Genomic DNA, 25,488 nt, shown 5'->3' on the forward strand with positions numbered 1-25,488 from the left:
AACATCAAATCATCAGCTGCACCTACTGCAAAGAGAAGTCGCCACTCTACTCCGGCAGCTATCGAGGGAGTGCCGGTCTCTCAGAGGGGAAAAGGGGTGTACTCCCTTTATTTTCTGGTCAAGAAAAAAGGACAGAAGGCAGAATACAGACCCATTCTGGACTTGCAAACACTAAATCTGCACGTCAAAAAGGAAAGATTTTGAATGTTGGCGCTTCACCAAATATATCCACATCTCAGGAAGGGAGATTGGATGTGCTTGATGGACCTTCAAGATGCTTATTTTCATGTTCCAATACACCCCAGCCACAGAAGATGTCTTCGGTTCATGGTGGGGACCTCCCACTATCAGTTCAAAGTCCTACCGTTTGGGTTGAAGTAAGCTCCTCGGGTGTTCACGAAGTGTTGCAGTGGTGGCAGCTGCTCTACGCCGCAGAGGGGTCTTCGTGTACTCCTACTTGGACGATGGGCTGGTGAAAAGTCCTTCCCCAGTCAGCGTAAGGAATCAGTTCCAGACTTGTATACAGCTCTGCCAGAGACTAGGGCTACATGTCAACTTCGGAAAGTCAGTCATTCAGCCCACCCAGAGGATCCACTTCCTTGGAGCTCTACTAGACTCCGAAGCAGGAAAAGTGTTTCCTTCGGAGGAGAGACTATCATCAATCACCCAGAAATGTCAACTGGTTCTTCGCGGCAAGACTCAGAAAGTACACAGGATTGCCTCCCTGCTACGGTCGATGGCGTCTTGCATCTTCCTAGTCCCGAATGCCAGACTTCGAATGCGTCCTCTTCAGCAGGATCTGGAGGACAAGTGGGATCAACAATCGGCTCGCTGGGACGATCACATCGAAATCTCAGACGCAGTTCGAGCTTCTATTCCGTGGTGGACAAAAGCTCAGAATATGCAGGTGGGAGTCCTGTTCCATCAACCTCTCCCTGTGCAGACACTGATCACGGACGCTTCCCTTCCGGGCTGGGGAGCACACATGGGCCCACTGCAGGTGCAAGGTCAGTGGTCACACAAAGAAAGCACTTACCATATCAACATGCTGGAGCTGAGAGCAGTCCACCTAGCTCTCAAAGCGTTTCTCCCCTCAATTCAAGAGGCATGTAAATGTAAATGTATTGGCATTTATATAGCGCACTACTTACCCGTAGGGTCCCAAGGCGCTTCGACCGCTGCGAAACCCTTCCTGGCTTCCCTGAGAGATGGTCCCTTAATGGGTATCTCCAGGGTGAGACCAGGCATCCCCGGCGGTCTGGTGGGGCCGTTAGTGAAGATGAGGCAAGCTAATGCCCAGAGTTGCCGAGTGTGATCGCTGATCAGAGTGGGCACCGAGGCGAGAGAATTATCGAGTCCGCTGACCCTGGTTCAGAAACCTGCCGCGCCGGGAATCGAACCCTGGTCCCGGGCTGTCCTCTGCTCTCGGGTCTGCTGCCTCTAACCGTGCTAGTACAGACTGACAACACCGCCACGATGTACTACTTGAACAAGCAGGGGGGAACGCGCTCCTGGACGTTGTCGTTGGAAGCGCAGAGGATCTGGCATTGGCTGCTGGCTCGCAGGCGTCTATAACGGTGGTTCATCTTCCAGGAGAGCAAAACGTGAGGGCAGACGCTCTAAGCCGTCATTTCGACGACAAGGAAGACTGGGTTCTTCACGACGAAGTGGTAGAGGAACTTTTTCAATCCTGGAATCGTCCCACCATAGACCTGTTCGCGGACTACCAAAACACCAAATGCAGAAGCTTCGCCTCCAGGTTCCACCGGCCAGGCTCGAGAGGGAATGCTCTTTTGATCGACTGGTCAAACGAATTTGTGTACGCCTTTCCACCTCTCTCGTTGATTCCGAAGGTGGTGAGCAAGCTAACACACTTGTGCACAACAATGATTCTGATTGCTCCCGATTGGCCGAGGCAGTGGTGGTACACGGACCTGCTTCACCTGTCAGTGACTCCTCACAAGAGGCTACCATACAGGCCGGACCTGTTGACCAAGATGGACGGGAGGATCAACCATCCCAACATTCCGTCACTGAGCTTGGCAGCATGGCTCCTGAGGTCATCCAATACAGCTATCTACGTTTGCAAGAGGACTGCATGTTCAATCTGAAAGAGGCAAGGCGTCCTTCCACCAGACATTCGTATGGATGCAATGTGGTGTATACAGAATAGTTATGATCCAATCAAATGTCAATAAGAAGCAGTTCTTCCTTATTTGTTGTATCTGGCTAAAGCAGGTTTAAAATTTAATTCCATCAAGGTGCACCTAGCGGCCATAACGGCTTATAGGCGGTCACCTTCTCAAACCTTTTTTTTCCAGCTAACATCTGTCAAGGACTTCCTTCAAGGGTTGAAAAAAGTATACCCTCCAGTGCGTCCTCCTTCTCCACCCTGGGAGTTGAACCTGGTGCTATCAAAGTTAATGGGTCCTCCTTTTGAACCCATTCACAAAGCTACTTTACAACAACTTTCATGGAAAGCAGCTTTTTGGTGGCTATCACGTCAGCTCGCAGAGTGAGCGAGTTTCAAGCCCTCTGTGCCTCAGAACCCTATACGGTGTTACATTTGAATAGGGTGGTGCTGCGGACGCATCCATTTTTTGCTGCCTAAAGTGGTGTCAGATTTTCATGTAAATCAGACCATTTCTCTGCCCACTTTTTTCCCCAACCCCTCTACTCCAGCTGAGGGCTCTGCATTCTTTAGACCTGAAAGGGATTTTAAAATTCTATCTTGACGGGTCTAAAGTGATTCGTCATTCTGATCATCTTTTCGTTAACTATGGATCGATCAGGACAGGCCATGCTGCCTCAAAACGTTCCATTTCCAGATGGATCGTTTCATGTATTAAACTTACCCCCAGGGGCTTTTGCGCTAGCTGGTAAGTTTCTCCCAAGGCGCCTCCCACCAGGGGAAGAGCTGCGACTGCGGCTTTTCTCAATAATGTGCCCATGTCTTAGATCTGTAAGGCGGCGACCTGGCGGTCCGTCCATACATTTACCAGACATTATTGTCTTGATTCTGACACGAGAGCAGATACCCAAGTAGGCCAAGCCTCCTTGCGGAATCTGTTTAGCAGCCAGTCTGGGCTGTGATGTTGGGTCTTTTAAGGTAGAAGATGTACTTCTCATTTACCTGCAGGTGGTTGTTGGGCTTGCTATTCTATTCAGTGCTTATGACTATTGATGAGGATCCCCTGGAAGAGAAGGATAAGTTACTTACATGTAATCCTAGTTCTCTTCCAGGGGTATCCTCCTCAGTCATAAGCAACCCACCCGTCTCCCCAGGTAAATGAGAGCTGTACGTTTTTATATTTGTATTTAGCCCTGACATCAGGGTTATGCAAAGAACAACTGACCTAACTGTCAGCCCTGAGGCATGATGGGAAGCCTGGGGTCAGGGCTGCCTTAAAGGCACAGTGCCATATTTTGTTGAAAATGCTTTCATTTTCTATGTTAATGCTTTTCAATGCAGCCTGAGGCTAACAATGTCTTTTTATGAGCAATTTTCAGGAGGTATGAGTGGTTTTACTCATTAAAACACAAAATTCAAAGGATATTTGATTTATTGTATTCTTTGTTTCCATTATAATTGCAGTACATGTACAAGGTTTTACATTGTTAGCCTCTTTTTGGGGGCTGCATTGGTATGAGAAAAATAATATATGTACGTACATATATGTGGAGCTAGATATGTGTTTTTTACATATATATTTTTACATTGTTTCCGGGGTTCCGCACATGGGCGGGAATATTCAGTGCTTATGACTTTGATGAGGATACCCCTGGAAGAGAACTAGGATTACAGGTAAGTAACTAATCCTTACTGCTGCCGGGGGTACTGAAAAGTGTTGGGAGTACGAGGGCAGACAGGGCCTTACTGGGCGCAGGCTCCATGGAATTCAAAAGAGATATAGCAACTTATTTGAAATCTGCTGCACCTCCACCAATCCCATCGAGGAGTGGACTTGTGTGCCCAACACGAGAAGCCTATTGTACAAGGCCAGAGGCAGTCCTGCCAATTACCATAAGATACGGGGCAAATGGTGGGGGGAGGCAGATATGGATTGGTTGTCTTAATGATACTGAAATTCTGCCTGGCAGGCTAACCTATGGACATTGCAGGATAACCTATGGACATTGCAGGATAAATGTGATAATTGAGCAATAATCAGTTTGCCAATTAGTTTTTACTGATGGCGATGTACCGATTTATGTGATTTTTCACGTGTGATTCTGTTTTTAAAGTTATTTATAAAAAAAAAAAATTAAGAAGCAAAGGGAGGGTGGGGCATTTTCTACAAGGCGCTACTAGACCCTGCAATGGCTGCACAGAAGAAACCCTATTCTGCGCCATTGGTTCAATGGTAGATCACAAAAGACCAGCTCTGCTACCCACACCTTTTGTCCTCCCACCCTTCAATGTGGAGTGGACTGTTTAAGATGTCTTCAGTGCAGAACTCAAACTATTTTACTACAGCCCTTCCGGACAGAGTTAAATAAACTTGAGGCTTTTGGATACGTAAAACTAATGACCCCTTCTTTTGGGCTACTGTGTCCATGCTTAATGGTCACTGGTCATCAGCTGTCTGCGTCTAAACAAATGTTGAAATGCATCTTTCACATATTGTGCTTCTAGCTGTCACACTTCAGCACTACGCTTGGATGTGTTTTACTAGATCGTTGGGAGTATCCAGGCTATGCTTATGGACATGCCCTTTGACAAAGAGTGACTTTTTGGAGAGAAAGCAGATTTCTCCTCGGAACCCTTCAAGAACAGCATGCCATAGCCCTGCTTCTCTAGGTACCTTCAGTTTGAGTTGGACACAGGTCCTGCTGTACACATAATAGACAATCCTGCTGCTGTGCTGACTACTGCAGAAAGTACAAGAGGATTGGGTGCACTGAAGCAGGTTGCTTCATACTGGGCGATGAGCATTTAGTATACCATTGTGTTCAGACTCTGCATTCAGTCACCTTTTCTCTTCCTAGAGAGCGGACCTACTCTCCAAGCAGGATAGGCAAATTCCAAGTCACTTGCACACGTTCATATTGAGCAGTGCCAGCAAGAATCCCTTTAACTTACTGAGTAGATCCCAGAAGTCAACCCGGCTGCCCAGAGTTCACTCCAGGGACCATAGCTTCAAGGTAGGTGACATGCTGCATATGGGCGTGTTTCTAACTTTCATCTTGAAATTTGCTCCAAGTTCTTAGCAGTGCTGCATCGGGTGACTGATTGCACACTCAATTCAAATTTTGGGAGCCTATTTGGATTATCCCCTCTAGCCACTATGTACTACATAAACATCCTGGAGCTCAGGGCAGTCAGGCTGGCCCTACAAGGGTTCCTTATGTTTGGGAGGACAATGGAGTTGCAGATTGAACAAGCATGCTAGAAGAGATGAAGATGATTATTGTGTCTAAGAAAACCCACCAACTTTGGGACTGAGCAGTTCACTTTAATCTGCTTTCTATCCAGTCTCTACTGGTCCTGCACACTATGCGCCGCTCGGTACAGCATTAGTAGGCCTTGTATTGAAATATGGTTTGTTTTCTCACAAGTTCTTAAGGAGCGCCTTTCAAAGTTTAGAAAACTGCAAAAAAAAAGTTGATTTTGGAAAAATTATATAAAATAATTCCTTGTTTTCTAAGACCAACATTGTGGATGATTCCTAGCTAAAGAACTGCTGTTTCTTGGAAGGAACCTTCCTTTTCTTAAGAGCATAGGGGAGTTTCTCTTCCAAGGAAGACATTTTCTGCTTGCAAAAAGTGTCCTTCTCAGACCTTTTTCTTTACTAATCAATATGATTTATTTTTTAAGTGCTTAAAGGATTTTCTTATGATAGCTCTGAAAAAAAATGCAAGTGATATTGGTGGCTCTCCTGATATACAAAATGGTTAGTCATTTAGGCATGCCCAGTCCTCGTGGATCAGTGGCAGAGATCATTGTTTGTCACCGTGATCACAGGTTAAAATCCTTATGGGTCAACTCGGCCTTTCTTCCTTCAGTTGTTGGTAAAGAGAGGACCAGGCTTGTTTGTGCTTCTTGCCTTGAACTGCGCACTCAGGGCAGCAGTGGGCATGTCAGACACTGGAAGATCAAAATTACTTCTGTAACTCCAATCCTAGAACTTTTGGTAGAGTTATAAATTCCCCAAGTGTTTTTTAGAAATGGTTGAAAAGTTGTAATTTTGAATTGCAGAAAGTACTGGTGAGGGCTCAGCTCAGGGCAAAAAACTACTAGGAATACCCAGTACCAGTTATTTGGATAACAAGAAACGTCAATTTTCCTTAATTAGCCCGAAGGCCTTTCTTGTTGTGAATGTGTGCACGACAAATAGGCCTGTTAAACAGCCACTGCCTTCGCAGTGATTCTTAGTTGTCTTTACATTCCCCTCAAACCGTTCTTGCTACACAAGGTTTTTTCAAATTGTGAGCCCAACCATTTCTCTTTCCCAGTTTCTGACCTAGTACAATTAAACAGTTTCTTATTTTCTAGCTATTGCCTAAAAGAAGTCAAAGCCTAAGCAGATATTTTATGGTGGGTTTGCCACGAAATTTGTTTGTAGACATTCACAGCAAAATAGATTGTATCCTATTTTTCCATTTGCTCTCTGAAAGCTAGTTGAATCCTTTTAGGTGAACCTTTGACTCTTTTCTGTAAGGGCAAAGCAGCCACTTCAACTCTATTTAAATATCATTCCCATTTATGAGGTATACAACTAGAAGCATTTGATGTACTCTTTTGCATTACGGATTGATTGGCGATGCCATAGCGTATCTTCATTTCTTTGATAGAACTTACTAGATTTCCTTCACTTTTTGCGATCATCTTACTATTCTATTCAGTGGTGACATCAATAAAAATATTCCAAATGGAGAGTGAATTTCTTGTAATCTTAGTTCTTTATTGTGGGAATATTCATTGAATTAATAAGGTCTCTTGCATCCTTGGAAACCAAGAGATTTTTTTTCTGAAATAGACATTTGAGATCTTTCTTCAGGCCACTTGAAGCTCCCTTTTTCTGAGTTTATGGTTGGCACTTCATTTTACCTGTTATGTTTCCTCCTATTCAGATGAGCCACCTGTGTTACATTTCATAGAGTCTTTTTCTCTGAAAACATGTTGAAATCCCTCAAATGTAGCTGGAGGTATTCAGTCGTCTTAAATTCAGTGAATAGTCCAATGATGTAGTATCCGGGTTACATGTGAACACAGTTTTCTTCTGTGTTGTGAAATCTTCTTTTTCTTTGCAGATACTGCGAGAGCCGACGAAGGGTGTTGTTATTGCACGTGCATGAAGGCTATGAAAAAGACCTATGGGAATATATCGAGGACTGAAAGCCGAACATTCTCCCTGCATAAAAACAAAAATCATAATTGAACTCTTGACAACTTTTATCATCTAGAGTGCTCATGCAATTAAAAGCAAAGAAACAATAACACAAACAAAAGGCGCCACACAGGGCCCTCAAGCCCAGTCTCCCATCGCTGGTCTCTGCTCCCGCCATTCGGGTTTGTTAATGGAAAGTTTAAGTAAATTATATTGTAATAAAAAACAAAAAAGGTAGCTAAAGAATTGTACAACAGTATTCTGGGCGGCCAATGGGAATCTAGAGGAAGCACTAAAATCAAATGAAAACCCTACAAGATAAACTTGTGACCTGCTGAAGCTTTCCCTCCTTGAAGCAGGAGCCTTCTCTTTTCAATGAATTTGCCCCTTGTAATCCAGGTGATTATCGCCTAGTTTTTTACACCACATTTCATTTGCGAACCTGCAACTTCGTTGTTGGTTCCTGCTCTACAGCCACGTCCTTTTATTCCCTCATCCCAGCCTGGTACATGAATGAAAGCTGCTTGGCCCATGCGGTGTTCTTTGGAGGGGAAAGCAAAAGGGACAATGGGGTAAAAACAAAACTTTGTATATGACTTTTAAACAAACAAGATTAAAAAAGAAAAAGGAGAGCAGTATTTTTCAAGAATGTATATAGCGCATATGCATGGACAAAGAGCAAGTGTGGCACGTGTTCGCATAATGTTTCCTTACAAAAAAAAATATTTATTCTTTAAAAATCTTCATGATCATGTCTATTTGCTGTGCTGTTTTTCTCTTGTGCTGTAGTATTAGGTGCTCTTCTGCTATAGCATTGGCTGATATATTGTCCAAAAAGGAGTTGAAGTGAAAAGGCACCAAATGTCAGGACATTTTGGTAAGTTACATTATATATTTGAAGGCAACAGTTCTGTCTTCTCAGTTAGGATTAGATGGCATCTTGAAGGTTGTGCTGAATTGTATGGTATGGGACAAAGCTTATCAAATTGTAAGGCACTGGCTGGGTATCAGGAGACCATGGTTTGAGTAAGACCGTTATTGGTAGGGAATACAGGTGGAAATGCTTGTTTTAGCAAGTGGGCAGTGTGAAATTGGAAAATTTATGCATTGAATGCTTGGCATAATTTGGCATGAACGTTTAGTAATGGAGTTTCGGGAGCTTATCACCTATTCTCCTATGAAACACAGGCTGGGAACTGTTATGCAGGCAATAAGTTTGGAAGGAGGGGACAACTTTGCAGTAGCTGGTGTTAAGCAACTTGCATAATATTTTGTGTAGACAAAAGAAAATTAGTAGACATTGGCATGAAGATGCATTTTCTAAAGGCTATTCTGTTAATGGACAACCTGTAAAACACAGATTTAGGAATGGTTATAGAGACTGCTGACTTTACAACAATCTATGAACTAGTAGAGCTGGGCATCCTAAGAACACAAAAGGGGTGGACATTCAAAGACTTAATCAACACGGGTAGTACAATGATTGCAGTGAATGCAGAATAAAGCAACTGTAGCCTGGCAGGATTTCAAAGAAGGTTTGTACAGCCAGGAATAATGTCCAAGAGACTGTTTAGTCTGGATTGCTGATGAATATTTAGAACGTTGTAAATGTTACTGACTTGGCTATTTGTACTAAGATGGTCTAGTATGAATAGCAACAGATGAATATCCAAGACTCTTCTTATGGTCAGGACCCAAAGGCCAAGCCACCACATTTTGAATGATGAATTTTCAGGTCACCAATTAAAGCTTTGAAGATTCCAACAATAATTAAGTCATAGGAAGAGGTGGGAATGACAGCCCGCATTAACAAGAATGAACATCTTACAGAAAGAGCTACTTCCTTGAAGTAAGAAGAGTGTTTTGTTTTTAACTTAACAAGATATTCCTTATTGAATTTTTAAAAGAGCACAAATGCGGACTTCAATGGCCATGTGATTGTGAGTTGGGAATGAATATACAAAAGGTTCCATTTTGTTGAATGATGACTATCAAAAGCTATGAGCATCCTAGAGCATATGTTGCTCTTTTGGTATATGAATGTATGACTGAGCTAAATTTTGAAGACCCTGTGACTGATGGCCACTCGATTGTGATACGGCCTGCCTTATTTTAAAGGGAAAAATAACCAAAAGCTATCTTGGATAGATGGGTTTGTTAATTTTTAGTATCTGTTGGAGAGTTTGAGCTGCAGATTCCTTACCTTACAGTATTCTCCAGGTGTCAGACTGGAGCCATTAAATCTTGAGCAGTACAGCATGCTGGTAGGTGTCGATCGCCTCTGCGTATTTTACGCCTGAAATGATGTGCGCTGTATATGTGCCACCCCGGCGTGCCGATATCAGTTCTTATCTGAAAGAAACAGTTTAGTGTTAGATTCCTTACCTTAGAATATCCCCAGGCGTCAGACTGGATCCGGAAAGTTTTCGTCAGCAGTACCCCTGCGCGTCGCTAGGCGTCGTCTACAGGCGTCTTGATCGCCGGAATGACGTCGTCTGAGTACTTAGACGCTGCCCTTGCGCGCTGACGTCAGTTCTTCTTTTTCCTGCGCCAGTATGCACCGATCCGGGAAGAGCAGTAATCTAGTCATTTTTTTACTAACTTTTTTGATCACTTTTTGAGTCGACCTTTGACTCGCGGTGCTGATAGGAGTGCCTGGTTTGAAACCTTGCGAAGCCTATCACCGCCTGATGTCGTTGACCGACCCCCACCGTCGGTGCCTTTACTGCCTCGGGCCGACCATGAGGACAAGTTGTGCCCCGACTGCCGGGCCTTGACCTCGAAGGCTAGATGGGAGCGGTCCTGTAAGCTGCTCAAATTTTGGCAGTCGACTCCGTGCCGCTCGAGGTCCCGGTTGAGGAGGAAGTAGAGTGACCGGTTGCAGAGCTGCAGTCTTCGCCGCTCGACGAGTCACCACCACTAGTCGGGCTCCAAGTCCTCAGGTAAGTCGAGGCGTTCGAAAAAGAAGTCGAAGAGGCGTCACTGCTCTTCTGACGCTCGCGCAACGCGGCGGGGGGGGTTCAGGCGACACCGCCCACGCGGCTCCGTCTGAGCCGCAGGCGCCGCGTCCAGCTCCATACCGCCGGTGCCTGGGCTGCACGCGACTCTGGAGGAGATCAGTGCTTTCCTCGCGGCCATGAGGTCGCACTTCCCTCTATCGGAACCTGCCGAGGTGTCTTAGGGACACCTTAGGGACTCCGTGGGTCTGACTAGGAGCCCAAGCGGGCCGGCGGCTCCGGTGCCGTTGGGTGCTTCGGCCCGGCGATGTCGTAGACTCCGGTCCAGACGCCGCAGAGGGTGTCGTTCCCGCCGCCGTCCCTGGTCAACGTTGACACCAGTTTCAGCCCCGGTCCGGCGCCACTCGGCGGCGTCTATGGTTGAGGCCTTCACCTACGACCAAGCTCTATCATTTTTGCCTGCTTATCGGGAGATGGTTGATGAGGTGGACTGGAAGGGGTCTGAGGACCCTCTGGCACAGCAGTGCCAGTTGAGCCAGGACTGGGCAGAAGAGCTGGGGGAGGCCAGTGGTCTGGACACTTCGCACAACACTGGATTCGTCGCTCCTCCCTCCATGGCTTCGGAGGAGGGGACTGCTTACAGCGTGGTGTTGAACAGGGCAGCCAAGGCCTTGGCTCTTGAGCGCCCTGTCGCGGCCGTGAGGACAACCTCCTCACTGAGGTGCTCAAACCGCAGGCAAGCTCCTCAGAGCCTCTACTGCCGTTTAACGAAGCCCTCACCGACATTTTGATGGGCACCCGGTTAAAGCCCTCCACAGGCCTCCCTGTGGATCGGAAGGTGGCCCGATGCCACGGCCCAGCTCTGGGCGACCCCTGCTTTCTGTCCTTTCACCCCACCCCAGAGAGCCTGGTCATCCAGGCCTCTACGTACCAGACCGCATTCCCGTCCGCTCCTCTGGATCGGGAATACAAAAGTTATCAGTTTGGGAAGAAACCGTTCCCCTCCCTGAGTTTGGGGCTGCGGTCTGTCACCACCGCCTGCCTTTTGGGCTGTTACACCCACTCTCTGTGGGATACGGTTGCGAGGTGCTGCCACAGTGCCCGGAGGAGGCCCAGACACGGCTCGCCCTGGCGGAAGGGCGGGACGCAGCACGCTACTCGATCTGGTGTGGACTTCACACCACTGACTCTCTGGGTAGAACGATTGCAATGACTGTGGCGGTTCGCCGCCATGCCTGGCTGAGGTCCGCCAACTTTTTAGGGAATGTCCAGGCCACGCTCATGGACTTACCTTTCGATGGCAGTTGCCTCTTTGGCGACAAAGCGGACATTGCGCTGAAGAGTTTCAAGGGCTACGGCCAAGTCCTTGGGCCTAGGCCAACGCCAGCAAACTTCCGCTTTTCGCCCCTTTCGTGGCCAAGAAAGGGGCACCCCCACACGTCCAGCCAGCCACAGGCCGCAGAACCAGTCTCAACTCGGTCGCGTACGTGTTTCCGCTGTGGCGGTGCCGGAGGGACAATGGCAGGGTCAGTCCACATCCGCTCCCGCGGCATCTGCCTCGAAGCCTTCCTAATCCGGCATTTCAGGCCCTTTCAACGCCAGTGGGGGTAGCTCACCATCACCTCCTCCCCTGGCGTACCATTACGTCGGACAGGTGGTTGCTGCAAATAGTCCGAAGGGGCTACTCCCTCCCCTTCGAGGCGACCCCTCCAGTCATGCCACCGCAGTACCACCGCATGTCGGGGGATCATTTGCAAATTCTGCAGGAGGAAGTTATGGCCCTCTTGGCCAAGGGGGCCATCGAACGCGTTCCTGGGCCAGAAGTAGGACAGGGCTACCTCCGGAAGGAGAAGTTCAAGATGCTGACTTTGGCTCAGGTCCTAGCTGCCCTGGACCCGGGAGACTGGATGGTAGCGTTGGACTTGCAGGACGCATATTTCTACATCCCCGTCCTGCTGGCTCACCGGTGCTACCTGCGGTTCACGGTAGGCCACGAGCACTTTCAGTTTACCGTTCCCCGCTTCAGCCTTTCCAGCGTCCCTCGGGTGTTCACGAAAGGGATGGCGGTGGTCGCAGCTCATCTGCGCAGATCAGGGGTTTCAGTCTACCCCTATCTTGACGATTGGTTGTTGAAGGCAGGCTCTCCCCAAACAGTCATCTCGCACGTCCAGGCTGCGGCTGACCTCCTGCACTCGCCGGGGTTCTCCATCAATCTGCCGAAGTCACACCTGTGCCCCTCTCTGAAGCTCCTTTTCATCGGAGCGATTCTGGACTCGGTGCAGTTTCGGGTTTCTCCCCCCGAGCAGCGGGTTCGGGATATTCAGGCGCAGATTCCGATCTTTCAGCCTTTATCCTGAGTATAGGTCAGGTTGACGCTGCGGATCCTGGGGCTGATGGCCTCCTGCATCCTTCTGGTGCAACACGCCAGGTGGCGGATGCGGGCTCTGCAGTGGGACCTGAAGTTTCAGTGGGCACAGCATCAGGGCAACCTGTCCGACCACGTCCTGATCTCGGAGGGCACTGCGAGTCAGTTGCAGTGGTAGCTCAAGAGCCGCAATTGGGTTTGGGGCAGATTTCTCTCCCTACCCCAACCGTAGCACGTAGTGGTGATGGATGCGTACCTCCTGGGATGGGGAGCCACATGGGAGATAAGAGGCCTCTGATCTCTGGCGGAGTCCCGGCTCCTATCAACCTTCTGGAGCTACGGGCGATCCGACTTGCACTGAAGGCATTCCTTCCCTCTGTCAGTGGAAGTGTAGTGCAGGTGTTCACGGACAACACCACCGCCATGTGATACTTCAACAAACAGGGCGGGTGGGCTCGTGAACCCTTTGACAGGAGGCTCTGCGCCACTGGCAATGGCTGGAACACCAGGGCGTCACCCTGATGGTTCAACACCTGGCAGGTTCCCTGAACGCCAGGGCGGACAAACTCAGCCACCGGTGCATGATGGATCACAAATGGCGTCTGAACTCTGACGTGGCGCAAGGTCTTTCAGCAGTGGGAAGAGCCTTGGTTAGATCTATTCGCCATCGAAGAGAACGCGCAATGTCATCAGTTCTGCGCGTTGGAATTTCCACGGCGGCACTCGCTCGGTGATGCTTTTCGCCGCGAGTGGAGCTGCGGTCTGTTGTACGCCTTTCCGCCTATACCACTTCTGGCCAGAGTGCTAAAGAAGATCAGGCGAGACCGGGCCCAAGTCATCCTTGTGGCTCCAGACTGGGCAAGAAGATACTGGTATCCCGAGCTACTCAGCATGTCAGTCGATCCCCCGATTCGTCTGCCTCTTCAGGGGGACCTTCTGTCGCAGCAGCAGGGGACGGTCCTCCACCCGAACCTGTCCAGTCTCCACCTACATGCGTGGAGATTGAGCGGCGGCAGTTGAGGCCATTTGACTTGCCTCCTGAAGTCTGTGATGTGATTCTGGCAGCCAGGCGTCCCTCCACAAAAACGGTATACGCCTGCAGGTGGAACAAATTTGTGGCATGGTGCTCAGCAAAGGCTGTGGATCCACTCTCTGCCCCCCTTTCAGAGGTTCTCCTCTTCCTTCTTTCTGTTGCCCAGCAGACCTCTGCTCTGGGCACTATCAATGGCTACCTCTCAACCATTTCAGTCTTCTTAAGGCTTCCTGATCAGCCTTCTCTTTTCAAGTCCCCTGTTGTAAATAGATTCTTGAAAGGCATCACACACGTTTCCTCCTGTTCCTTTCGTGATGCCTCAGTGGGACTCGAATCTTGTTCTAACGTATCTGATGTGCGCTCCTTTTGAGCCAATTCATAACTGTCCTCTTAGTCTTCTGACTCTTAAGAGTGCATTCCTGGTTGCCATCACCTCTGCCAGGAGAGTGATTGAGCTCCAGGCTAAATCTTCTAAACCTCCTTTCCTCTCTGTCCTTCCGGACAAGGTTGTTCTAAGGACTTGTCCTTCTTTCCTGCCCAAGGTGGTCACAGACTTTCATATCGGGCAGTCAATCACCTTGCCCACATTCTATCCGCCTCCGCATCCCTCGAAAGAGGAAGAGGCTCCACCGTCTGGACCCAAACGTGCGCTCTCATTCTATCTGGACCGCACACGCCAGTTTCGGATGGACGACCAGCTCTTTGTTGGTTACGTGGGCGCAAAGAAGGGACGGGCGGTGCACAAGCGGACCATCTCTCGGTGGGTCGTCTTGTGCATCAAGGTTTGCTACTCTTTGGCGAAAAAGGAGCCTCCTGTTGGGCTGCGCGCCTATTCAACTCGGGCCACGTCTACTACTACTGCCCTGCGTAGGGGAGTCCCCTTGCAGGACATCTGCCAGGCAGCTACCTGTGCCTCGCTGCACACGTTTGCTAGGCATTACTGCCTGGATAGCCAAGTCTGGAGAGATGGCTTTTTTGGCTGTTCCGTTCTCCAGGACTTTGTCGTGTGATCTTGGTTCGCAGACCCACCACCGGGGTTGGTATTGCTGGGGTATCTATTCTAAGGTAAGGAATCTAACACTAACCTGTTTCTTTCAGATGCAAAAGTTACTTACCTTCGGTAACGCTATATCTGTAAGAAACAGTAGTTAGTGTTAGATTCCTTACCGCCCCACCCATCCTCCCCGTTCTGCAAAACGATATCTAGGGTTAAAGACATCCCTTTCAGGGCCCTAGTTTCATGGCACCAGTGTTGGTTTCTACCATTGCTCTGCGTTACTTCAGCGGAAAGCTATGTATAGAACTGATGTCAGCACGCGAGGGCTGCGTCTAAGTACTCCGTCATTCCGGCGATCACGACGCCGACGACTGACGCAGAGCCATAGACGACGCATAACGACGCGCAGGGGTACTGCAGACAAACTTTCCTGATCCAGCCTGACGCCTGGGGATATTCGAAGGTAAGGAATCTAACACTAACTACTGTTTCTTACAGATATTTCGTTACCAAAGGTAAGTAACTTGTGCTTCTTTCTGTGCCATCTGAGCAGATTCAGAAACGGCTACCTCAGTCCTATTTTGAACTAACTTTTTCAACTTTGTCAATTCCTTTTGAGCTACACTCCCAGTGTGTGTTGGGGGTGTCCCCTAAAAACAAATATGGGGTTTAAACTCTGTAAATCCTGTCACAGACCGATATCTGTGACAGACCCCCACCTGTTTTGCTTGTGTTGCCTTTAGCTGTAGCACGACTCCCCAGACTGTGGAGCAGTAAACCACAAGGCAGTCTGGGAATGTTCCCTGCGGCTCCTGGTCACCCGACACCAGACCACTTCGCATTGCTCCAAGTACCAGTTGTGAGGGGAGTCCCATGCCCGCTCTGAGTCTTTCCTGATGGTCAACATCACACTTCAAATCAGGCAAGTACCACAAGAAAAAGAAATCCAAGAAGTGGACGTGCTCTTGGACTTCCCCGCACCGGTCTGTCTTATCTGATGAGACACAGAAATTATGCCATAAACCTAGGGCCCATTCCTGTAGCCAGACCCAAAGCCTGAATCTAGCCATAGAGCCTGAATTTACTGTAGCGACCAGCTTGAAGAATTTCATGAAACCATGCACCTCATATTTGGGTGTCTGAAACCTCTGGAGGACCTTCAGGCCCCATGGGATCAGCAGGTGCCCCAACCGGATTTTCGCTGGCAGATTAGTCCATGGGACCAGTCGGATCCTTTGGATCTGTACCTGGACTCTAATTAAGTACAGTTGCACATCCTTATTCTTCCCCAGAGTCTGTTTCTACAGTGCCATTTCTTGCTCCTCAGACGCTCCTTGGCTCCAAAAACCCCATACTCCTACCCATCTCCAATATAGATCTGGACCGATGCTGTCAGACATAGACTCCGATGTTGACCACACCAAGAACCTCTGGTTCGATGAGAGCAACTCTTTACTCACAGGCCATGTAGGCGTGGGACGGATCTGAGAATCTTAAAGGTTATTCCGACCCCCTCTAACAGCCCTTGGACAAGGAGATCTGGTATGAGGAAATGGCAGATGCCAAAGACCCCTCCTCTGACACTCTCCTAGTCTTTCCTACTAGTGTGGCTACGGAGGAAGGATGTACATTTTCCATGGTGTGGAGGGGACAGCTGAAGTCCTGGCCCTTGCTCTGCCCTCTTAGATAGTTAAGACTAATATCTTGACAGAGAAAGCCCTCACTGATGTCCTGCTTGGTACCTGGACCAAGCCCTGCACACGCTATCCTGTGCTCGGGACCATTGCCCGCTGCTATCGCCAAGCTCCTGGGAGCTAGCTTTTATTTACCACACCTCAGACACTCCTCCTCCCCCCCCCCGACCCCCCCCTCCCCCCAAAGAACGTGATTGTCCAGCCCTCCACCTCCAAGGTTAAGCCATGCATTCTCTACCACACCTATGGATAAGGGAATCAGAGGCTGGACAACCTGAGCAAGAGGGTTTTCTCTTCCAACTCAATTGTAGTGTGGTCCGTCATTACTGTATGCCTCTTGGGCTGGTATTACCACAGTGTTTGAAACTTGTTTGCACAAGTGCTGCCCATGGTCTCCGGGGAAAAGCCTAAGCAATCCTGTCTCAGGCTATTTCTGATGGCAGGGACGCAGCAAAGTTCACAATACACCAATGGACACAACAGACTCCCTAGGTAGAGCATGCTTCATTGGTGGGACTCCAGCAGCATTCCTGGCTTAGGTCAGCTGGCTTTTTGGAGGATGTCCAGGTATCCCTTATGCACATGCCCTTCTGTGGCACTAGCCTTTTCAGCAATTGGGCAGATTTGGCACTCACACTTTAAGGCCAGCAGTGCCACCGCATAGTCGTACTCTCAATGGCCCCACGCCAGTCCCATTCTGCCTTTCATAGCTACGGTAGGGGCTACCAGCCTTTTGCAGCCAGCTGACTCCCAAGTAATTTTGTGGCCACAGCCGCAGTTGCCACAAGCCTCGTGGGGTACAAGGCAAGGGATCCCCAGTCCCCCGAAACCCCCCCTCAAACCCCTTTAATATGCCCTCTCCCATCATAAGTAGCTGGTCGGCGGCAGGTCTATCACCTCAGACAACTGTAGGCTCCAAATTGATCACAAGGGTTGCATTTTTCCATTCACAATGAGCCGTGAGCCCCGCTATCCATGCCACCATCTTTATATCAACTGACTGATCATCACCTCTCCCTCTGGCATTCGAAAGTACAGGCTTTCTGGCCAAAGGAGCTATTTGAAGGGTGACGACATCAGAAGTACATTGTGGTTTCTATTCCCGCTCCTTTCTGGTGCCGAAGGAGGACACAGGCCTCCACCCAATGCTAGACCTATGCCACTACTTTCTGAAAAAGGAGAAATTCAAAATGCTCACATTGGCTCATGCCCTGACTGTCCTGGATACTGGATAGTAGCACTGGACTTGCAGGACACATTTCTAAATACCGGTCTTGCTGGCCCATTGGCCTTGCCACCCGGTTTACTGTGAGCCAAGAGCACTTTCAGTTCGATATACTCACTTTTGGCCTTAACGGCTCCCTTCGGGCCTTAACAAAAGTGATGACAGTGGTTGCAGCTCCTCTTTGGAGGTCAGGGGTTTCAGTTGTCCCCTTCCTTGACAACTGGCTGTTGAGAGCCGGCATGCACCAGGCAGTCATCACCCATCTCCAGACTACAGCAGACCTTCTGCATTTGCTGGAGTTTACTTAAACGTGCTGAAGTCACACCTGACTCCCTCTGCGGCACTCCTTTTCTGCAGAGCTGTTCTGGACACAGTGCATTTTAGTTTCTACCCTCTGGAGCTGCGAGTCAAGAATATTCAGGCTATAATTCTGATGCGTCAGCCTCTGTATGTAATTTTGGTGAGACTGACAGACTGCTGGGTCTTATGGCCTCCTGCAGGCTATTGGTAAACCATGCCTACTAGTATATGTTGGCTGAGCAGTGGGACCTGAAATCCCAGTGGTCATGTCATCAGGGAAATCTCTCTGATCTGGTCCAGATATTGGAAGGAACTGCATAATACCTACAGTGGTAGCTGACTGCCACCACTGGGTCAGCAGCAGAATCCTCTCTACCCACCCAGAGCTCTGTGGTGACAGGTGTATTACTTCTGGATTGGGGCAGCCTCTCTGGGAGAGGTGGAGATCAGAGGTCTCTGGCGGAGTCTCCGCTACACATCAACTTTGGAGCTGAGAGCGATCCAGCTGGCATTGAATGCCTTCTTACCCTCCCAGCAAGTTCAAATTGCTTCACGTGTTCATGTACAATACCACCACAATGTGGTATTGCAACAAACGGGCCGTGTGGGGTCGTAGCTTTGCATCTTTGCACATGCCTGGAACGTCAGGACATTTTCCTGGTCATACAACACCTGGTGGGCTCTCTAAATGCCAAGGCAAATAAACTCAGCTGGTGGTGCCCTGCAGATCACGAATGACCTCCCCATCCAGAGGTGGTGCAAGGTTTCTTACACGACTAGGGAGAACCTTGTTTAGATCTGTTTGCCACTAACCAGAACAGGCAAAAAGTCCGCACTTCAGTGTTTTGGAGTTTTCAAGGGGGCTCTCCCGCGGAGACTTATTAAGTCTTGATTGGGGCTTAGGATTCTTGTGCCCTGAGTTCTGAAGATCTGGACGGACCAGGCCCAAGTCATCCTTGTGGCCCAAAATTGGGCACAGAAAGTATGTTATCCTGAACTCCTGAGCATGGGTCCTGAGATCAGGCTGCCCCTTCTGGATGCTGCAAAAGGGTGTGGTTGTGCACTGAACCTGCACCCATTCCAACTTGCCAGGTGTTTAGATTGAGGGTCAGCATTTAACTGTTTTTGATCCCCTTTGGAAGCCTGTAAAGTTATACTGGCAACCAGGCATGCATCAGCAAAGACTGTATACACCAGCCGTTGGGACCAGTTTGTGGATTGGTGTGCAAATAATAATGTTGGTCCTTTTTCGGCATCTTTGTCCAAGGTATTGTTTGTTTTATCTTTAGATCAGCAAGGCTTTGCTGCTTTGGGCACAGTTCAAGGGTATCTTTCGACCATTTCTGCTTTCTTACAATTGCCGTATCATCCCTCCTTGCTCAAGCCGCCTGTTGTGAATCAATTTCTGAAAGGACTTCAACACGTTTCCAGTTGAACACTTCATTATTCCCCAATGGGGCGTTAACTTGGTTTTTAACCTTGTTGATGTGTTCACCCTTTGAGCCCATGCTTAGCTGCCTTCTGCGTCTATTCTGGTGACCATTACTTCGGCCAGAAGGGTCAACAAGCTACAAGTGCTCTCTCTACACCCTCCGTATACCAGCTTCTTACCAGACATACTAGTTCTCTGCACTAGCCTCTTTTCTGCCAAAGATGTTGACTTCCTTGTACGCTGGCCAAAGCATCTCAAGGCAAAACTTCTTAACTCAGCCTCACCCTTCTAAGGAGAAATAGTCCATCGACTAGACTCTAAAAAGGAAACAAGGCAAAAAAGGAAACAATGTGCAGAAACTGACCATCTCCAGAGAGATAAAGCTCTGCATTAAGATCTACCCGCTGCTCAAGAAACAACCCCTAATTGCTTGCGAGATCGCTCTACTGGAGCCAATGCTACGACCTCTGTGTTCCTGGAAATCCATCAGGCTGCTACATAAGCTTCTCTGCACACGTTTGCAAAACACTACTGCCTTACAGTCAGGTCTGTTATGACAGTCTTTTTGCCCGTTTAGTCCTCCAGGACTTTTTGGTCTGAACAAGTTTGCAGTCCCACTTCCGGGGAGGTGTTGTTTTGGTATCTATTGTAAGATAAGTAATCTGCGGCTAGAAGTCTGTCAGATGAACAAGTTACTTACCTTGGGTAACACCTCATCAGGCAGCGACTCTATTTAGCCGCAGATTCGTTATCGACCCAGCCAACCTCCCCGCTACTGCAACTTTGTTTCTTCTAACTAGATGACCCCTGTAGTTACTTTGTATCTGCATACTGGTCCATCACTCTTCTGATGTGGCACCGTTTCTGGCTCGGAAATGTCAAGAAAAAGTGATGTGTGTGCAGGGGTGCCAGGCACGTCACCACTGGCGAGGACAGGTACTTCTCAAATTTTCCATATCCAGTTTGACGCCTGGGGATATTCTAATGTAAGGAATCTGCGGCTAGATTATCTCAACCAGATATGGCATTACCGAAGGTAAGTAGCTTGTTAATTAAGGAAAGAGAGCCTGCTACACTTACCATGCTGGTCTCCTCTTCTGCTGTCCTAGTGACTGGGAAATATCAGCATACTGTAGGACCAGAAAGAACTTTATGAATGGTAAGCTTGTTCTTAACACGTTTTAGTGGAGCTACAGAACAAACTCCCCTAACTGAACCCAGACCTTATTAAAACACATTTCATTTTACAACCATTGGCGGGATGCAGGCATTGGTTACTTTTGCCTTCATTATTGGATTTTTTTTTCATAAGTTTATAAGCATTTCTTGGCATATGCATTATCTCTGAAAACAACCTGTGTTTATTTTCTTATGTATTAAGTCTACTGCAAGGAAAGGATGTCTGTGCTTGGCAACATTCTTTGCGTTAAGCTAAGGTAATTAAATCGAACCAATCACTAACAAAGTAACTGTCACTAAACACCAATCCACATATACCTTTTAAAAAAATTATTTGTCACTTTTTTGCAAATTCTTTAACATGACAAAAAACTGTTCCATCATACTCCAGAGCAAAAGTCCAACTGTTTATATGTTTCACACTGCATAATGATTCCAGAATATTGAATCCTGACTAGACTAGAAATTTCATATCTGAGTTTCATTTTTAGCTTAACACTGCAGAAAGTTTATCTTCTATTTATGTAATTATTTTCAAAGTAGTTGCCTCTTCTGTTTTGGGCCTCCCTTACAGAAATCCATCAACGGAAAGCGCTATTGTGGGCAGTGGGTACTGGGTCCCATTGCAAATCTTTGGTTAGCTTGCTTACCAGTCTCATTTGCTTGCTTCTTCAGTTGTTTTCCTTCCAGTTGGTTTTTCCTTCCCCTGGAGCATAGCTCAGCCATCACTGATTTGCTTGGTGATTTTTCATTCCAGTGCTTACATTCAGAGAACTACTTTTTTTGCTTGTGTTCTGTACTCAATGGGAGAGCATGAGTTTGTTTCCCCCCTCCCCCCTGCTCCTCTGTGCTGTTCCCCCTTCACATTCCTGCCACATGTTATTTGTGTTGCTCCTATACCCTATTGCCTCTCTAACTTGTCAGCCACTATCTTTTTCTTTTACAATTTCTGCCCAGCCCCCTGTTGTTCCTCTAAACACCCTGCTCACCATCCCCATTTGTTGGCAGTTTAGTTGCTTCTCAACATTTAACTTGTAGATTACTTTGCCCTTCCGCTCCGGTTTTAATCATTTGATTCAACCCAAACTCCTCCATTGCTCTAGTACACCGCCCTACTTGGATTCCCTTTTCATTCTTTTTCGCTCCCTCACATCCCAAGCCCCATAGGGGTCTCTTGCTACTATCTGGTTTACTTATGCTGGTTCGTGATAAAAGTATTAGGCATTGGTAAAGCCAGTAGTGGGTGGCACAAAGCGTTGGAAAAGCGCGGTCTACTGTTTTTTGCCAATGCTTGTCATTGGAAGGGATGATCACCTAGTCTTCCCTGGCCAAAATAGCTCTGTTATTGACAGCAGTAGTTAATAGCTTCACAAATTACCCACATGGAAGACATGTGGTCTTGTGCATTTCTTTTCCCCCTTTTTTGTACTTAATATGAACACTTTCAGGAGACTGAATGAACTGTATAGTAGCCAGGAATCTGATCTTTTTTCAAAAGGAATAGAAACAGCGGTGTAAGATTTACTTCTGTAGTAGGGGATCTCTGTGTATAGTCATAATCATGTGAATAGTCCCACCCATGTGCGTGGACCCCGGAGGAATCGAAATAGTCTCTTAAGTTGTCCTTCTGCAATCCTGCATAGACACTTAAGAGAAAATCAAAGATCAATAATGCAGCCTGAAATTAACAATGCTACTCTGGACAGTACTTCAGCCTGAAGTGAAAAAGGATAGCCAGATAACACTGAAATTTACCATTTTGCTAAGTTTTACACCTAGAGAAACTCCCCTTCACAAAAATCCTTTCATGATAGAGAGGAAGGGTTGGACAGACAATCCCCATAGGCTGCCATTATGTGTCTGTAAATGGATACCGTGCCTTTAAGGAACCCTCCAGAGACCCTCTGTATCCCATGATGCACAGCCAAAGGCTAATTACTTTCAGTTCTTTTTTCCGTCTCCTGCTAGCAGGACCCTGGAGCATTGAGCTCCACCTTTATTAGTATATCTTCAATTATTTGAGGTTTTGTGATAGTTTGAGTGTTTCACTCAACGTCTGAGGCCTTTACCTTCCTTTTGCTGTCTTTTTGGGGCAATTTAGCCACTCTTTTCTTGTCAAAATGCCATCTTTATTCGACAAGTGCCCAGAATGTGGCAGGAAGGCCAAGTCTGACTCTCACAGAGTTTGCATACTCTGTCATCCTTCATGTCACGTTCCTGACTCCTGTGTCATCTGCAAGTATTTATCCAGGAGGACCCTGCGTGACGGGGAGAAGATTAGTCAACCAGGCTTGGAGCAGAGAAGATAACAGGCTGCAGGTGAGCCATCTGGGCATGGAGAGAGCCTTTCCTCTTCCATAACCCATGCGTCGGCCTCTGGGGGGCTCCCCAGTCGAAAGAAGGCTGACACAACACAGGTCTCGGTCAACGTTTAAGGCGACAACGTCAAGGCCAGGTATGACTAGCATATGTTCCCCGTCAACCCAGAGCTCTGGGACTAAACGACGTCGAAGACCAACTTCGAGGGGAAGGACGTCGAAACCTCGGACGATGTCGACGTCGAGGACTTCACAGATGACATCGACAGATCATCGCTGTCTATCTGAGTCCAGGAGACATTGGCGCTCGCCGTCGAGGCAGCACTGCCATTCGCCGTCGATGAGCAGGTCGCCGTCGACAAGATCATCGCCGTCGAGGAGAAAGTTGACGTCAAGAAGAAAGTCTACTTCGAGAAGCCATCGGAGCTAGTCGTCGAGAAGCCTGTCTCGCTCTGTGGTCAGCATCTCCACGTCTGGGAGTTCAAGGTCAAGACAGCGTTGACGTTCACCGTCAAGGTGCACTGCTTCCAGAGCTTCCCTTCGAGGCCTGCCCGAAGGCGGAGGAGGGTGATTCACACTTTGGACTCTGAATACTCCAGGACCTACTCACCAACCAGGTCAACGGAATCAGTTCAGCCTGTGGCTCCTCGTCAGTCGCCGCTGCGGCCTAGGACGCCTACTCCTCCTGCTCCACCTCCTCTTCCATGCCTGCCAACGCCTCCGCCACCACCGCCTCAGCCGCTTCCTCGGCTGCCAGTGGTTCCACCTGTACCAGTGATCCCAACGGTGCCAAGAAGGCCAAGGTCTCGGTCTCGGCCGAGACATCGTGCTCGCAGCTGGCGCCGGTCTTCTACCAGATCATGTCGTCGTCCTGGTCATGAGCTCCAGATTTACTAGGGACACGGAGTCCTCTAGTGCAGGAAGATGTTTGCCGACTGTCGGATTCCCCACCTCAGAGGGTGTCACCGGTAGATCACGTTACCACGTTTCAGGAGGTTCCGGTAAGGGGATCGGCTAAACTGGGCATTGCACTGTTCCTGCCTGCCCCTTCCATCGTCTGTGATCTTCGAGACACTACAAAGGAAGCAAGTCTCTCGTCCTCTGCTGCCTTTGGTACCCGGTTTTGGAGGAACCGGCAATGGAGTTGTTCCTGACGCCTGCCTCAGTGAAGTCTGCTCCCTCGAGACTTAAAAAGACATACAGGCCCCCTTACTCGGACCCTGCTTTCCTCCCGGATTCCATTATAGTGGTGGCGGCGAAGAAGCAGCACTCTACGGCCCCTTCGGCCACAGTTTCACCGGACAAGGAAAGCCATAGACTTGATTCTGCGGGGAGAAAAGTCTGTAGCATGGCAGCTCCTTCAATGAAGGCAGCGAGCTAGACTGCTCTCTTGGGCCGGTATGACCGCTCCTTGTGGGAGTTTTTACAACAGTTCGTTCAACTCCTGCCTAGAGACAAACGCGAGGATTTTTAGGAGGTTCTCAATGAGGGTCTGATGGTCTCCAATCAGATCATCAGTGCGGCTGCGAACTCCTCTCTCCTGGCAGCCCATGGTTATTGTCATGGTGTGACTCTGCAACGCCATTCATTGTTGCGTCTCATCTACCTGAAAACCGGAGGCCCAGCAACGGATCGCTAACCTGCCATTCTCAGGTTCCACCCTCTTTGGTTCCCATGCGGACGAGGAAATGGTTCTTATGAAAGCGGAGGTTGAGATCCTCAAGGCGGTTGGCTTGGAGAAGCCCAAGGAACAGTGCAAGAGTTTCGCCCCTACCAACGGCTTTACTCTTCCTAACGGTTCCAGCTCGGACAAGGACGTCAGGCTAGACAACAGCAACAGTAGCAGCATTTTCAGCGGCAGTCTTTTCAAAGATGTCAGAGAGGCAGGGGTAACCAGTAGTCCACAACGGGGAACAAGGGCCAGCTGGTTCTAAACCCTGAGGAATTACTTCTCCCCTCTTCTGTCACCCACTCCAGTGGGGGGAAGCATTCAAAATTACCTGGCAGAGTGGAGAAAAACAACTCAGGACAATTGGGTGCTGAATATTGTTCGCAAGGATGCGGTCTACGTTTCACCAGCCCTCCTCCATTGATTCCACCAGTTTGCCACAATACCTGTTGCGCGAACTTCAAGTGGTGGCCGATATCCTGTTAAGAAAAAAGGGCAATAGAACCGGTTCCTCCTCAAAGGGGAAAAGGTCTATACTCCAGGTTCTTTCTGGTGCGCAAAAAGGACAAACTAATTAAGACCCATTCTCGATTTGCGGCAAGCAAGCAAATTGATTCGCTGAGAAGTTCCGGATGCTGTCCCTGCACCAGATTTATCCTCAGCTGCATCAAGGGGACTGGCTATGTGCCATAGATCTGCAAGACGCGTACTTTCATGTACCCATTGCAAGGAAGCATCTGAAGTTCCTGCGGTTCCTAGTTGACACCAATCACTAACAATATACTGTGCTTCCATTGGGCCTGAAGTTTGTGCCCAGGACTTTTTCAAAGTGCATTGCAGTGGATGCAGCGCACCTGAGGAAGAACAAGGTGTTTGTCTATCCGTACCTGGACGACTGGCTGATCAAAGCCTCCACGTTTCAGGAAGCACAACTACATTTCAACAGGATGGCTGTTCTGTTGAACTAATTGGGCCTACACATCAACTT

At 48.4% G+C, this 25,488-nt stretch overlaps 1 protein-coding gene across 4 annotated transcripts in view; it reads left to right on the plus strand.

Moving 5' to 3' along the window:
* The window catches only part of ARIH1 (ariadne RBR E3 ubiquitin protein ligase 1), a 616,333-nt gene extending 608,244 nt beyond the window's left edge, over positions 1-8,089 (plus strand). For all 4 annotated transcript variants that reach the window (XM_086959245.1, XM_086959247.1, XM_086959246.1 and 1 more), the window contains exon 14: positions 7,255-8,089. In XM_086959245.1, coding sequence (XP_086815371.1) covers positions 7,255-7,339 — 85 coding nt within the window. In that variant the 3' untranslated portion in view covers positions 7,340-8,089. The remainder of the gene's footprint in view (positions 1-7,254) is intronic.
* Positions 8,090-25,488: the final 17,399 nt, after the last annotated feature.

The sequence above is a fragment of the Lissotriton vulgaris genome, chromosome 2_2 (assembly GCF_964263255.1).
Source record: "Lissotriton vulgaris chromosome 2_2, aLisVul1.2, whole genome shotgun sequence".
NCBI classification, from domain to species: Eukaryota; Metazoa; Chordata; class Amphibia; order Caudata; family Salamandridae; genus Lissotriton; species Lissotriton vulgaris.